We start from the raw sequence: 11,648 nt of genomic DNA on the forward strand, positions 1-11,648 counted from the left end.
ACGCCCAACTAAGATGTGCAAAATTACCAGAATAAAAGAGACTCAGAAATCAACTCTGTCTGTGGTGGTGGTGGTGGTGGTGGTGGTGGGGGGGGGGGGGGGGGAGAAGAGAGAGAGAGAGAGATGTGCTCATCTCTTTCAAGTGCTTGATAGAGATGAGGCAAAATCTTATTCTCAATTCACTCACATAACAGCATACTTTGTCTTCTTTCACATGTATTTGGCAACTATAGAATTGCAATTTTAAGCTTTATCCATGAAAGTAACTCATCAGTAAGAATGCCGTCTTGTCATTGCGAAAGTTTATCATAACTTTGTCCTCGAGAATGTATGACCCCGGATAAAAAAGAACAAGACTTGATACAAAACCAACAGCACAGGCAGGTCAAGACATATGAAGGCTATAATACAGGCCTTGACCTCCACCCAGTATGACTGCTATAAACTCCGCTTCTCAGCTTTCGAGTCTCTGACTAATATCAGCTTCATACGACTACAACTTGGATCCTCTCTAAAGCTTATTTTGCAGTAGCTAGCTGGGGAAATCTTTGCCTGTTAAAATTAAACAAATTAATCCCAAATGATGAATTTGTGATTTTGAATAAGAAGCGCAATAAGAAAACGTTGTATACCAGGCAGGTGAGTAAAGAGTTTTGTTTCAAGCACTTTAGCTATTATAGGGTTATACAGTACTACAAGTAAAGATATATCAGGAACCTCATCAAACTCATTGTTGTGCACGTCCCTTTCCTGTAGTCTGTTTCCTCTTCTTCGGCTGCTTGTTCTGATCTACTTGTACGAAGCCATGCCTCTGCTTCCCAACTTTTAGGTCTTTCCCACTAATCATGTACTCATTGCCATCTTCTGGCAAGCTAAACTCAGCTGGGTTTTTGTTTATGGCGCAGATTAAAGAATTGGGACTGCTCTTTGGAGGCCTCATGGCCCCATTAGCATTATGAGTATCCAATTTCTGCAGCATTGGATATTCAATGTTGTGGCCGTGCTGGGGAAACATCATAGAATCACCCAGCATAGCAATCCCCTTCTGCATAACAGGGATAGTTCCATGATTTTTGCCCAAGACACCACCTTTGGATGCAGAATTCTGGGATCCAGAGCCTCTATGCTCTACGGCAGCCCTTTTGAATCCTTTAGGATAAGAAGAGGTAGATGTACCACCCGGATTCATAGGAAAAAGGTCAAGAGACTTCTCAGAAATGTGATTTTTGCCGCAAAAACTGGATGATGGATGCTTGACGGTATCAGCCACCTTATAAACACCAGCATCCGCTGCAGAATACTCCTTAGAGTAAAGATCAAAGGACCTCTTGGGAAATTTTGGGTTTCCAGCAATGTTCAAGGTTGGACCTGACCGCATACCTGCATCCATGAGGCTGAGCAAATGCATTGCTGGTATGGTTTCATTAGAATATAGATCAAAAGAACCCGCTGAACCCTGAGGAGGCTCGGTCGCATTACGTTGACCAGTGAATGAGTACTCTGCATTTGTTCTGCTGAAAGTTTCAGAACCAACACCTTCACTATGCTTTTCCGGGTTGGTAGCATTTAAATTAAATAATTTCAGGCCATAATCCCCACGGAAGTTTCCCTTATGCAGCGAGCCAGGAGGGTGTGAAAGCATATCGACATTGGAAGGCTGAGCTCCATACTTAAGAGGATTGTAGTGTGTTAAGGCTGTTTGAGCTGGCAACGCAGGTGACCATAGGAGAGCTGCGTCTTCCTTTGATTGTGGAACAGACGGACGCAAGCTAGAATTTGACAACCCATCGCTCATCATATCTCCATTCCATTTGCAATTTTGGGCACAACTACAGCTGCTGTAACCAGCAGCAGGAAATTGCTCTCGAGTACTCATCTTCTTTTTAGGTTGACCAAATGCATTAAACCCTACAGCGCAATGCATTTGATCGAGACGGAATATGTCTTTTCCGGGGATATAAGTAGAAAAGTCAACTAACTTCTGTTTGGAAGGTCCCACATTTTTTCTTGCGGTTGCACCATCTTTTGCCTTTCTTGCCTGAGGTTTTCGCTTCTGACTGGTTTCCTCTAATATTCTTAAGTTCCCAATGCCATAACTATGATCCATCGCCTGAACATTCCTTGCATTAATGCCTGCTTCCAAAACTTTCTGATTTCTCTCATAATGATTTTTCGCCATGAATTCAACAATTTCCATCGGTATGTCATCTGCAGCTCCCTTCTGAGACGTCTTTTCAGCTCTTTGCTTGCTATCTTTCCTACTAACAGGCACAGCTGAATTTTTCGGAACCTCAATTTTCTCCTTGTTTCTTGCACGAGAAATATCCTGAATAGGAAAATCAATTATCATAGAAAAAAATTGCAAAATAAAACTAGAAATAGAGAAGATAGTTATGCATATTAGTGTTTACACTACAGATATGAGAAATGTGCAATATGATTCTACGGGCTACCTAGAAGTAAAAGGGAACTTTATAAATTGATCCGTTGAATCACTTCATCAATGCTGCTAATTTTCGCATATCAGCATGTGCAGCGGAAATAGGAAAAACATATTATTTAGTTATAACACCAATCAGCAGTGTTCAAATAATAAAAAACCTACTAGTTTCCACTAGAGTATTAACTGTGTCGATAAGAACTTGATACAGATGAGTGATTTATGATCTCACAACAATTTTATAACGGCACAGTTGCATATGCTAAACCTTATATACAGAAGAAGCATGCAATTGCTCTGGACGTATATCATGCAGCCATCGAGATGAAAACATTCATCCAGGGAATAGTAAGAAGAGAATAAAGCTCTTACCATATGCTGCAACAAACATCTCCCTTCAACCTGGGGGCTATAGTTTTGCTTCTCATTCGGGATAGGCATGCTGTAGGTGAAAAATTTACTACTCAGATCATCATGTCCTACTTTCCCAGAAAATGCATTTGAAATGGCTTTAGGAAGTTTGGTCAGATTTGCGCTGGCTTCTGCATTTTTCCTAATAAACTCATCTAGTTTGCCGGTTCCATCTTTCTGAATTGACCAGGAAGGAAATCCATCTTCAGACTGAGGAATAGATTTCCTGTCATCTCTTTGTGCAGACAAATAGCTGTTAAGAGAAAGATCCAACCCTTTTTCAGCGGGTGCATCTTCTGCCCAGTGAAATGGATTCCCAGTTTGCATGAATTCTACATCTTTCCTTGTATTTGGGCATTTCGTGAGCCAAGGAAATAGAGAAGCCAGTCCGTTATCAACTTCCGGCATCTTGTCTTTCCGCTTACAGGAACCGGACTTTCTACCTGCTTTTGGGGCAGGCAAAGCAATTTGATCCATCCCTCTACCTGTGGATGCATCATACGCTGGACTATAAGAAGCACTTGTAGTAGCATTACCCTTACTTGAATTTCCAACTTTGTCTAGGGCTTCTATTGGCACAATATCTTTGGGTGGGACTAAGGATGAACATGCGCCAATATCATTGGATTTCATAATTTTCTTCTTACCAGCAGCCGGGATTCTTTCATTTTCGGATCCATTCCAGTTGCTCCTCATATCTGCCTGCAAAGATACTCTGGCAACTGCATCTTCTTCTAACTCAGAATCTGCAACGCTTCCGGTGGTTTCTTCATCTCGCTTGGAAGTCTTAACTTTTCTATTCAAACTTTTAGGATGGCTCTTCTCTATGCATCTCTGTTCCTCTTCCTCAGGCAATTTCCTTTTGTTATTCTCACCGAGATCCACTCTAGCACTTTCTTGGATAGACACCTGGCCTTGGGAAACAGTTGCTTTCCCAGATGTATTGCTAATTCTGTTGGATGGAGAATCTTCTGTCCTGAAGCAATCAGGCTTTGCATCACCCAACTCACTCAGCAGACGCACACGCACCTTCCGACCTTTCTTACGATTCAAACTACTCGACTTCTCAGGATTTTCCGATGATGCATAATCACACTCATGCAGAGGATGATTAATGATGGTCTGGCCCTTGGTAGCATCACTTACCCTGTCAACCGTCCCGACTATCTTACATGTCCCAGAGGCAGTCATTGACTCCTTGTGATTTTCTTCTGCAGAAGGTCGGTGATCAGCTTCACTAGTCTGGGCAAGATTCTTATTCCAGAATAATTTTTTGTTTGAGAAATGGAGTTGAAGGTTGGTACCACCACGACTTTCACATCCTAATTTCCAGACTTCAACAGATCCATTGCTCTCCAAATTTACTGCTTCTGCTTCAGAAATCAAAGACAATATGATTCTGAGAGATCATATGAAGTTGTAATGTAATTTTGTTGTTTTTTCTTTGCAAATTAAATTTACCCGTGGCAATTACAGGTAAATATTTTTCAACCAAATTATTTTATCACTTTTTAACAAAGGGAAAGAAAACCTGTGTTATCTTTATGTCCCTCCTGCGTCCTTTTTGGGTCAACTTCTGGCCCAACAGAATTGAGTCTCGGCATTTCATGACTCGCATAATTATCTAAGACATTCTCATTCACTGGATGAAACACAAAAAGTAAATTAATCAAAAGACTATAACATAGCCAACAGTCTATTAAGTTGAATCAAGCTTGACTTTACCTGTGATGGCAGTGAGTGAAACTTCATGCCTCCCTTCTTTCTTATCAAAAGTAGATGACGAAGGATGTTGCTCATTGCCAATTCCAACAACAGAAATATGAGCTTCAGCACTTTTTCCATCAACAATTTTGGAAATTGAACCTTTCTCATAATCTAACAGAAGCAGTGAAGCATCACTGAGGGGTGGGATCTGAGCACAATTGTTATTGGAATCAGATCCTATACGCATGTCCGTACCATGATCTTTTGCAATACTCTCAGAACCAGTTTCCTGCACACAATTCTGGCAAGACCACCTTCTGAATTTTGGAGGATCCAAGGGAGGAAGCAAGGATGTTGGCTCCTGATCAAACTCACCATCCAAAGGAAATGGCCAACATAGCTTCCAATTCTTTTTGCGAACTTCAGCTACATAACCACTATATCCAAAACATAAAACAGAAGTTTCATTTGATGAAAAGATCCATGGGTAACGTAGAATTCAATTATTTACTACAAACAACTTATTCTTTAAAAAATAATGCTCCACACACACACATATATCTTCCCCATTGTTTAAGTACTTATGTCTTTTCAGACACCATCTTGTTATATTAGCAACATGCACACTAGTTAGTGTGCCATATGATTGCTGATGAAAACCTTTACCGCACCAAAGAGTCCAATCCCAACTTTAAGTGTGCTAATACAATGAACTAAAAAGTAAAGAGATTAGACTTCTTTATCCATAACATACTGCTGCAAAATAGCTTAATATATAACCTTTAATAATGGAGAAAATAATTAAACCAGACCAATCTATATCCAAATTAGAGTTTTGGAATTTTACCAAAAGAAATGACAGCTTCCAATTTTGAATATGAAGAAATATAAATCAGTTAAGTTGTTAGCAAAAGATTCATATTAATTTACTAGGAACAAGTGAGTAATTTCCCACAAGGCATACAATCTTACCATATAGTGAAATGCTCGCAGTTTCCCGCATGGCTACTACTCTTGTCATTCGCATCAGGAAGATCAATAGATATTGAATCAATTTTCACAAACGATCCCACCGACTTGGAGGCAATAATAGGATCGCTCCTCTTATGATTATTGTCGATCAGAAGCCCCTTCTCCATGTTATAGCATCTAACCAGATCACAGTGTTCCTAATACAGTACTTCCTACATTCACACAAATGAAACAATTACTTGAGTGATATCATTATCATATGATGGGAGGGAGAACACCGAGGAAAGTGTAAAGAAAGCACCGATCTATATCACGTGAGAGAAAATCTTGGTCCAAGTCACAAACACAATTATTAGGGTTTATAATCAACCGACTACAATTCTCATGTGCAATGAATTATTTTGAGTCAAAATTATCAAAGAAATAGATGACAAGGTAAAACACCTCATCATACAGTGACATTGCACATAAAATAACAAACTCCATTGATATACAAGCATAGATACATACATGTATAACAACCCAAGGGAAGAAAGTAGAAACCCTAACATTCCACGAATCAACATAAAGATGGATCTGCGGTGGCAAAACCTCATATTAGGAACGATCAAATTATTCACACGACTAAATGCACCTTTAAAGATGCAAACTCAATCACAAAATTAGGAACAATTAATAAGGCAAAACCTCATATTAGGGTTTTGTTTCAATTAGAGCAATCTAGGTCGTATGAATATTCCAAGGTAAGCAACAATCGTACAACCCATTTCAGGCTCGCCCTAGGAGACTCCGAATCGGAAAATAAAAGCATGTCAATCAACCAACTTAACAAAAAAAAATTAGGGTTCTTTCATTATATAACTTATAAATATTCAGTCACTAGACAATTAACTGAGTCCAAGCACATCAAAACGACATGAATGACACCCAAAACGCATAGAATTGTTTAAGCTGAGCGTAATAACAAACCCCAGATAATGAAATGGAAAGTAAAGCCCAAAACTTGACGTACTATACACAGTAAAACCCAGCTCAAAAAATATTTTTAAAAAAGATAAAAACTAATTAGTAGCTGAAAATATCAGCTCAAAGCTTCAAACTTTATACTAATTAAATCCAAAAACATCATCGATTTCAAAAACCCAATTGAATAAAAGAGTAAATCTAGCAGAAAAAAACCGACCTGAAACCTCAACGCAAATCGGCGACCACCGGAAACGACGTCGTACGAAGCTAAGCTCCAGATCCTCCACGGCGCGTCCGGAAAACGGCACTGGAGGATAGAGCGGCGGAGGGGGAAGATCGGGAGGCAATTTTTCAGCTGAGATTCGAAGCTGGGTGAGTGGAATTTGAGTGCGAACAATCGTAAAACCCTAGAGAGAGAGAAAAAAGGGGGAGAGAGAGGGGTTTCGAAAATGTAGAGAGAGAGCGAGGGTGATGGTAGGAGGAGAGAGATAGAGAGGGTTTTAACATTTCTTTTGTCGTCGAATGTACTGAAAAAACATCATCATACATACTACATGTCATGTCCAAACACATGCATTTTATACAATAAATTACTGCCGAAAACGGTGCTGGCCCAATCATGTGCCCCCACGTGGCTCAATGTGCGGCACTTGTGGCTTGGACAAGGGAAAAGGAAACCCTAGCGAAGGTAAAAAAATGCTACTGTTCCTCGAGCGTGGTTTGCACGCTCTGGTTCAGGTGGGGGGCATAGTTTATTTATACCTGTCGTGTCATGGAGGGCCAAAGATGCCTTTGCACATAAGTGGATTCTGATTGGTTCGTGTGGCTCAGGTGAGTGGTTGGAGAGTGTGGGTGCGATCCAATATGAAACCCTAGTTTTTTCTTGCGGGTAATCAAGAGCCTCTATCTAACCCTAGCTAGCAACATTTCGTTTCACGAAGAAAAGGTGGGAAATAAAAATGGGAAATAGGGAGATGGAGGAAAATGGTTAGGTTTTGAATTTTTTTGGTACTAATATTAATTTGAAATAATTTAGATATTATACGTGTAATATCCAACGGTAGTATTTGGGATTACGCTAATGAAATGTATTAGCTAAGAAATATAATTCAGTTATAATAAAGATTTCGTAGAATCAATAATTTTGAACGAGAAATAACTTGATTTAACGGCTAAAGCATGATACATTCTTGTCTCATACCGTGGGCGAACACAAAATAATACCAATTAGTTTTAGATGGTATGCATGTCCGAACTGTGGGCTAATAAGTTTTTTACCAGTGTAGAGCTACGTTACATATGTATGTACGTAAAATTTTTCAAACTGTGGGCGAATAAGAATTAATTACTGTTGCGGGGATTCATTAGATAAGTTATTCAGTGGGCAGACCTATAATTTTATTTTGTGGGTCAGAGTTTTGCAATTTATCCATACAATCTATGACATGACTTTCACACAGTGATAAACCCATGATTTTACTTTTATTTATGATCCTCAATTTAGTCAATTGCAATATATAAGACCAAAAATTTAAATTACCATGTAATCCAAACAAAAACACACACAAAATATATGAAAGTGATTCATTTTGCTTCTTACCTTTGAGAGAAATGAAAAATATTTACAAAGTTTGGATAAAAAAAAATATGTACAAAGAGAAAAAAGCTATATAGTATTACAAAGACTATATGTACAAAAGAATTAAATATATGGAAGGAGATATAGTAGAGTATCAACAATATTATTAAATATAATAGGCTTGACATGGGGACCGCCTTGGATTCATGCAGATTATGAAAAAGTGATCGAGGATTCTCTAAAATCAATGGTGATTGCTAGACATGGCAAAAATGTTGAATATGCATATTGCTTACATATTAGTAGGATGTTGATATAAACCTATAACAAAAGCAACATATGCCATATGTACGTTTTTGGTTAGGTTGCTGGCCAGATCCCACACACACACACACACACACACACACACACACACACATATATATATATATATATATATATATATATATACAACATATGCCATATGTACGTTTTTGGTTAGGTTGCTGGCCAGATCCCACACACACACACACACACACATATATATATATATATATATCTGCGTGTGTGTGCGCGCAACATTATTGGTTAGAGAGAGGAATAGCCGATTGGACCGACTTATTTATTTTAAGTTTCATTTCTATTGGACCAGATTCATTAGTTAATTAAGGTGGAAGAAAAGTTAAGAGGAAGTTTGGGAGGAACATATGCCTGCATGCATCATGCATGGCGACCTCATTAAGTTAATTAGTGGCTAAAGTTAACGTTGATTCAGCCACGCAAACATGAGATGAGAAAGCACCAGTACAAAAAAAGACAATTACAATCCTCAAACTCGTCATTTTATAAAGTAATGAAAAAGGGTGATCAATTAAGCTTGCCCATTGTTAAATAAAGATTTAAATGAAAAATATATATATGTTCATATATACTACTACAAAGCCAGGCACCGAAAGTAAAGAAACCTAATCATTCATGTACATAGCCACACTTGCTACAGTAGTGTAATCCTCTATTTGTACTCAAACCGAACTAAACTAAGAATCGTGTTCAAAAGAAGGGATGTTATTCGAACATCAAATCCAGAAAAGTAAGCTCTGTAAAATTTCAATGTGGGGAACAGTGCACTCCAATAATTGAATGTGATGTACTGATGTGCCATTTCTAGCACCAGCAATAGACATGTTTGTGTTATGCCTTATTAACTACCTGCATCTATCAATGTTGTCGACCCAAAAAAATGAAGATCATGATTCGTACAAAGAAAAGAAAACAAGCAATCCAGATCTAATAACTTTCAGTCTCTCATTTCTTCTTGTTTATGGAAATAGTCCGGCCTACATACTATGAAGAGAATTAAAAAAATACAGAATAAGAAACCGAAGAAGTGGAATATATATATATATATGTATGTATGTATGTATGTAGTTATGTATGTATATAATATATATATGTATGTATGTATGTATGTATGATATATATATGTATGTATATATCTGTGACTGAAGGCACTGGACCCATATAGTGATCCGTGTTGAATTGATGGCTAAAATTTGACACAAATTTTAAGAGATTGTTCATATTTTATTGCAGGAAATTGTGTAAGTTAATCTGAAAGGCTGACAGAGATAACCTCACCCTCTTATTAATTATATGGAGATCGGGGCACTCCCTCTTCAAATTTCCTTGTCATCATGTATATATAGATCTAATTAAAAGACCCCATTAAAGAAATATATTAACCTGATTGAATAATTAAATTAACAAAGTGCCTTCACGACCCAAGAACCCTGTCTGCTCATCAAGTTGTTCTTCTTCGGTTTCTTATTCTTTAATTCGGAGAGAGTTTGAACTGCAAACTCGGCAAAAAAAAGAAAAGAAAAAAAACCCAAGTACAGACCAAAAAAGGAAGAAAAGGTCTGTAATTAGTATACAGACCAGGAAGGACTGCAAAGACCCAAGTACGAATCAATTTATGTAATCAAAACACCGTATGTAGTGTATTTGTAATAATAATGGAACCCAATATATGAGTTGTCTGTGTTTACACTTTTTGTAGTCTCGCTATATGCTATACACTAGAGTGTGAGAGGTGAGCTAGTTGAGTTTGTTGTATCTATTGTTAAATGTTGCTTTGAGATCATGAGGGACTTGTAGTTCGATATCCTTCTTTGTTGTGCCCAAGTAGAAGCGTGACATTTTTATTCCGCGATAAATTATTTTGAGAGTTTTCATTTCTCAGATAATCTTACATTAATGGATGTATTGGTTTCTATAGTTCTTCTTCCTCTTTTGGAGATACAATATTTAGATTATTATTTTGTATTTTTCAATTTTTTTTGCTTGCAAGTAGCCCCTTCTCTTGGTACATATCAAATCTTCGTCTGGTTGTAGTTTTTGGATGTCTGCTGTAGTCTATTATTTTGCGCCTTTTAATTGCTTTATGTAAATCGTGTCACTGTGCTATTGTTCTTGAGAATTTTGCAGCTCAGTCGTTTATGTGAATTAACAGCCACAAATCATTCATGTGTGATCAAATCATACTTATTTTTCTTAATGCAAATCATTTGATCTTTGGTGAGTCAGGAAATGTTCATTAGCAAAGGTAATTTTGCAGAACAAGTTGAACCATGCACTTCAATCATGCTGTTTTTCTTCTAATTAATTAATTAAATTGTTCGTATAAGTAAAAAGGAACCGCTGCATAATCTCATGGTGATTTGTTCTTTTGGGTCGGAGCAGAATCTAATGATTCGGTTTATAAGAATCAACGTGAATTTAATTAGGAGAATGAACTGATCTTTCTTAAGCAAAAATTTAACACTTAATTATCTTATCCAAGTTTAAAGGATTTAAGTGGTCCTTGACCCATAAAATAAATGTTAAAGTGTTTCATGATTTAACCTAAATGATACTCGTATTAAATTTCTAATTAGGATAACCAATTCATATAAAAGTATTTAATTAGTCATTCCTACTTGTACAAGATAAAAACAATTAATACGTTGCAGCAACTCAATTTGAATTTTGTTGATAGTGTTTCATTTAACCAAGTTTGTAGGGTTTTTGATATATTGACGCTGTGTAGCTGAGGAATAACTCTGTAATTCCGAATTTGTTGGTCGTCCTGATGAATTATAAATAACACTTTCACTGGACAAAAAAAATACCTTAAAAACACGTCATAAATTAGATTTGAACGAAAATAAGATAAATGCAACAAACCTTGTAGATGTGTATATATATATATAGTTCAACAAAATTTTCTGTCAAGGTCATCACTGGCCCTATGTACATGGTCCCCACCTTCAACTTCTGCCTGTATAGTTTTGTCACAAGCTATAGTCAATCAAGTGTTATTTGTAGGAAAGTGTATTGTCCTCTTCTAATCCAAACCAGTTTTTCTTCATAAAAAGAGCTTTTAATTAAGGGTTAATTCTAATGCCCCTTGAGCTTCAAATTTTCTCATATGTACCTGATATGAGACTTGAAAGCATATGTGATTATTCCGCGACAATACCACTTTCGAGTCTCAGTGGTTGGCCAGTTTTTTTTTTTTTTCAAAAAGTAACAATTCATTAAGCACAAAGGAGA

General features: G+C 37.3%; 1 protein-coding gene across 2 annotated transcripts; it reads right to left on the reverse strand.

The window, feature by feature from the left end:
* Window positions 1–270: 270 nt before the first annotated feature.
* LOC103456036 (protein EMBRYONIC FLOWER 1) lies at window positions 271–7,013 on the reverse strand. 2 transcript variants are annotated; one of them, XM_008395667.4, is made up of 7 exons: window positions 6,714–7,013; window positions 5,531–5,742; window positions 4,577–4,995; window positions 4,383–4,493; window positions 2,813–4,221; window positions 718–2,326; window positions 271–552 (listed from the first exon to the last, which is right to left on the reverse strand). In XM_008395667.4, exons 2-6 carry the CDS (start codon window positions 5,695–5,697, stop codon window positions 728–730), a joined length of 3,705 nt encoding a protein of 1,234 aa, XP_008393889.2. In that variant the 5' UTR covers window positions 5,698–5,742; window positions 6,714–7,013; the 3' UTR covers window positions 271–552; window positions 718–727. The 2 variants fall into 2 exon arrangements, with proteins under 2 accessions (XP_008393889.2, XP_008393886.2); XM_008395664.4 differs by having other exon boundaries at window positions 2,813–4,224; window positions 6,714–6,977.
* Window positions 7,014–11,648: the final 4,635 nt, after the last annotated feature.

The sequence above is a fragment of the Malus domestica genome, chromosome 15 (genome assembly GCF_042453785.1).
Source record: "Malus domestica chromosome 15, GDT2T_hap1".
Classification (NCBI taxonomy): Eukaryota; Viridiplantae; Streptophyta; class Magnoliopsida; order Rosales; family Rosaceae; genus Malus; species Malus domestica.

Excerpts from the sequence above, each read along its gene's own strand:
- LOC103456036 (XM_008395664.4), bottom strand. The coding sequence starts at position 5,697 with ATGGAGAAGGGGCTTCTGATCGACAATAATCATAAGAGGAGCGATCCT. Across the intron at positions 4,225-4,382 it reads GGGACATAAAGATAACACAG|CAGAAGCAGTAAATTTGGAG; the intron begins GTTTTCTTTCCC and ends TGATTTCTGAAG. Across the intron at positions 2,327-2,812 it reads GATGTTTGTTGCAGCATATG|GATATTTCTCGTGCAAGAAA; the intron begins GTAAGAGCTTTA and ends TTTCCTATTCAG.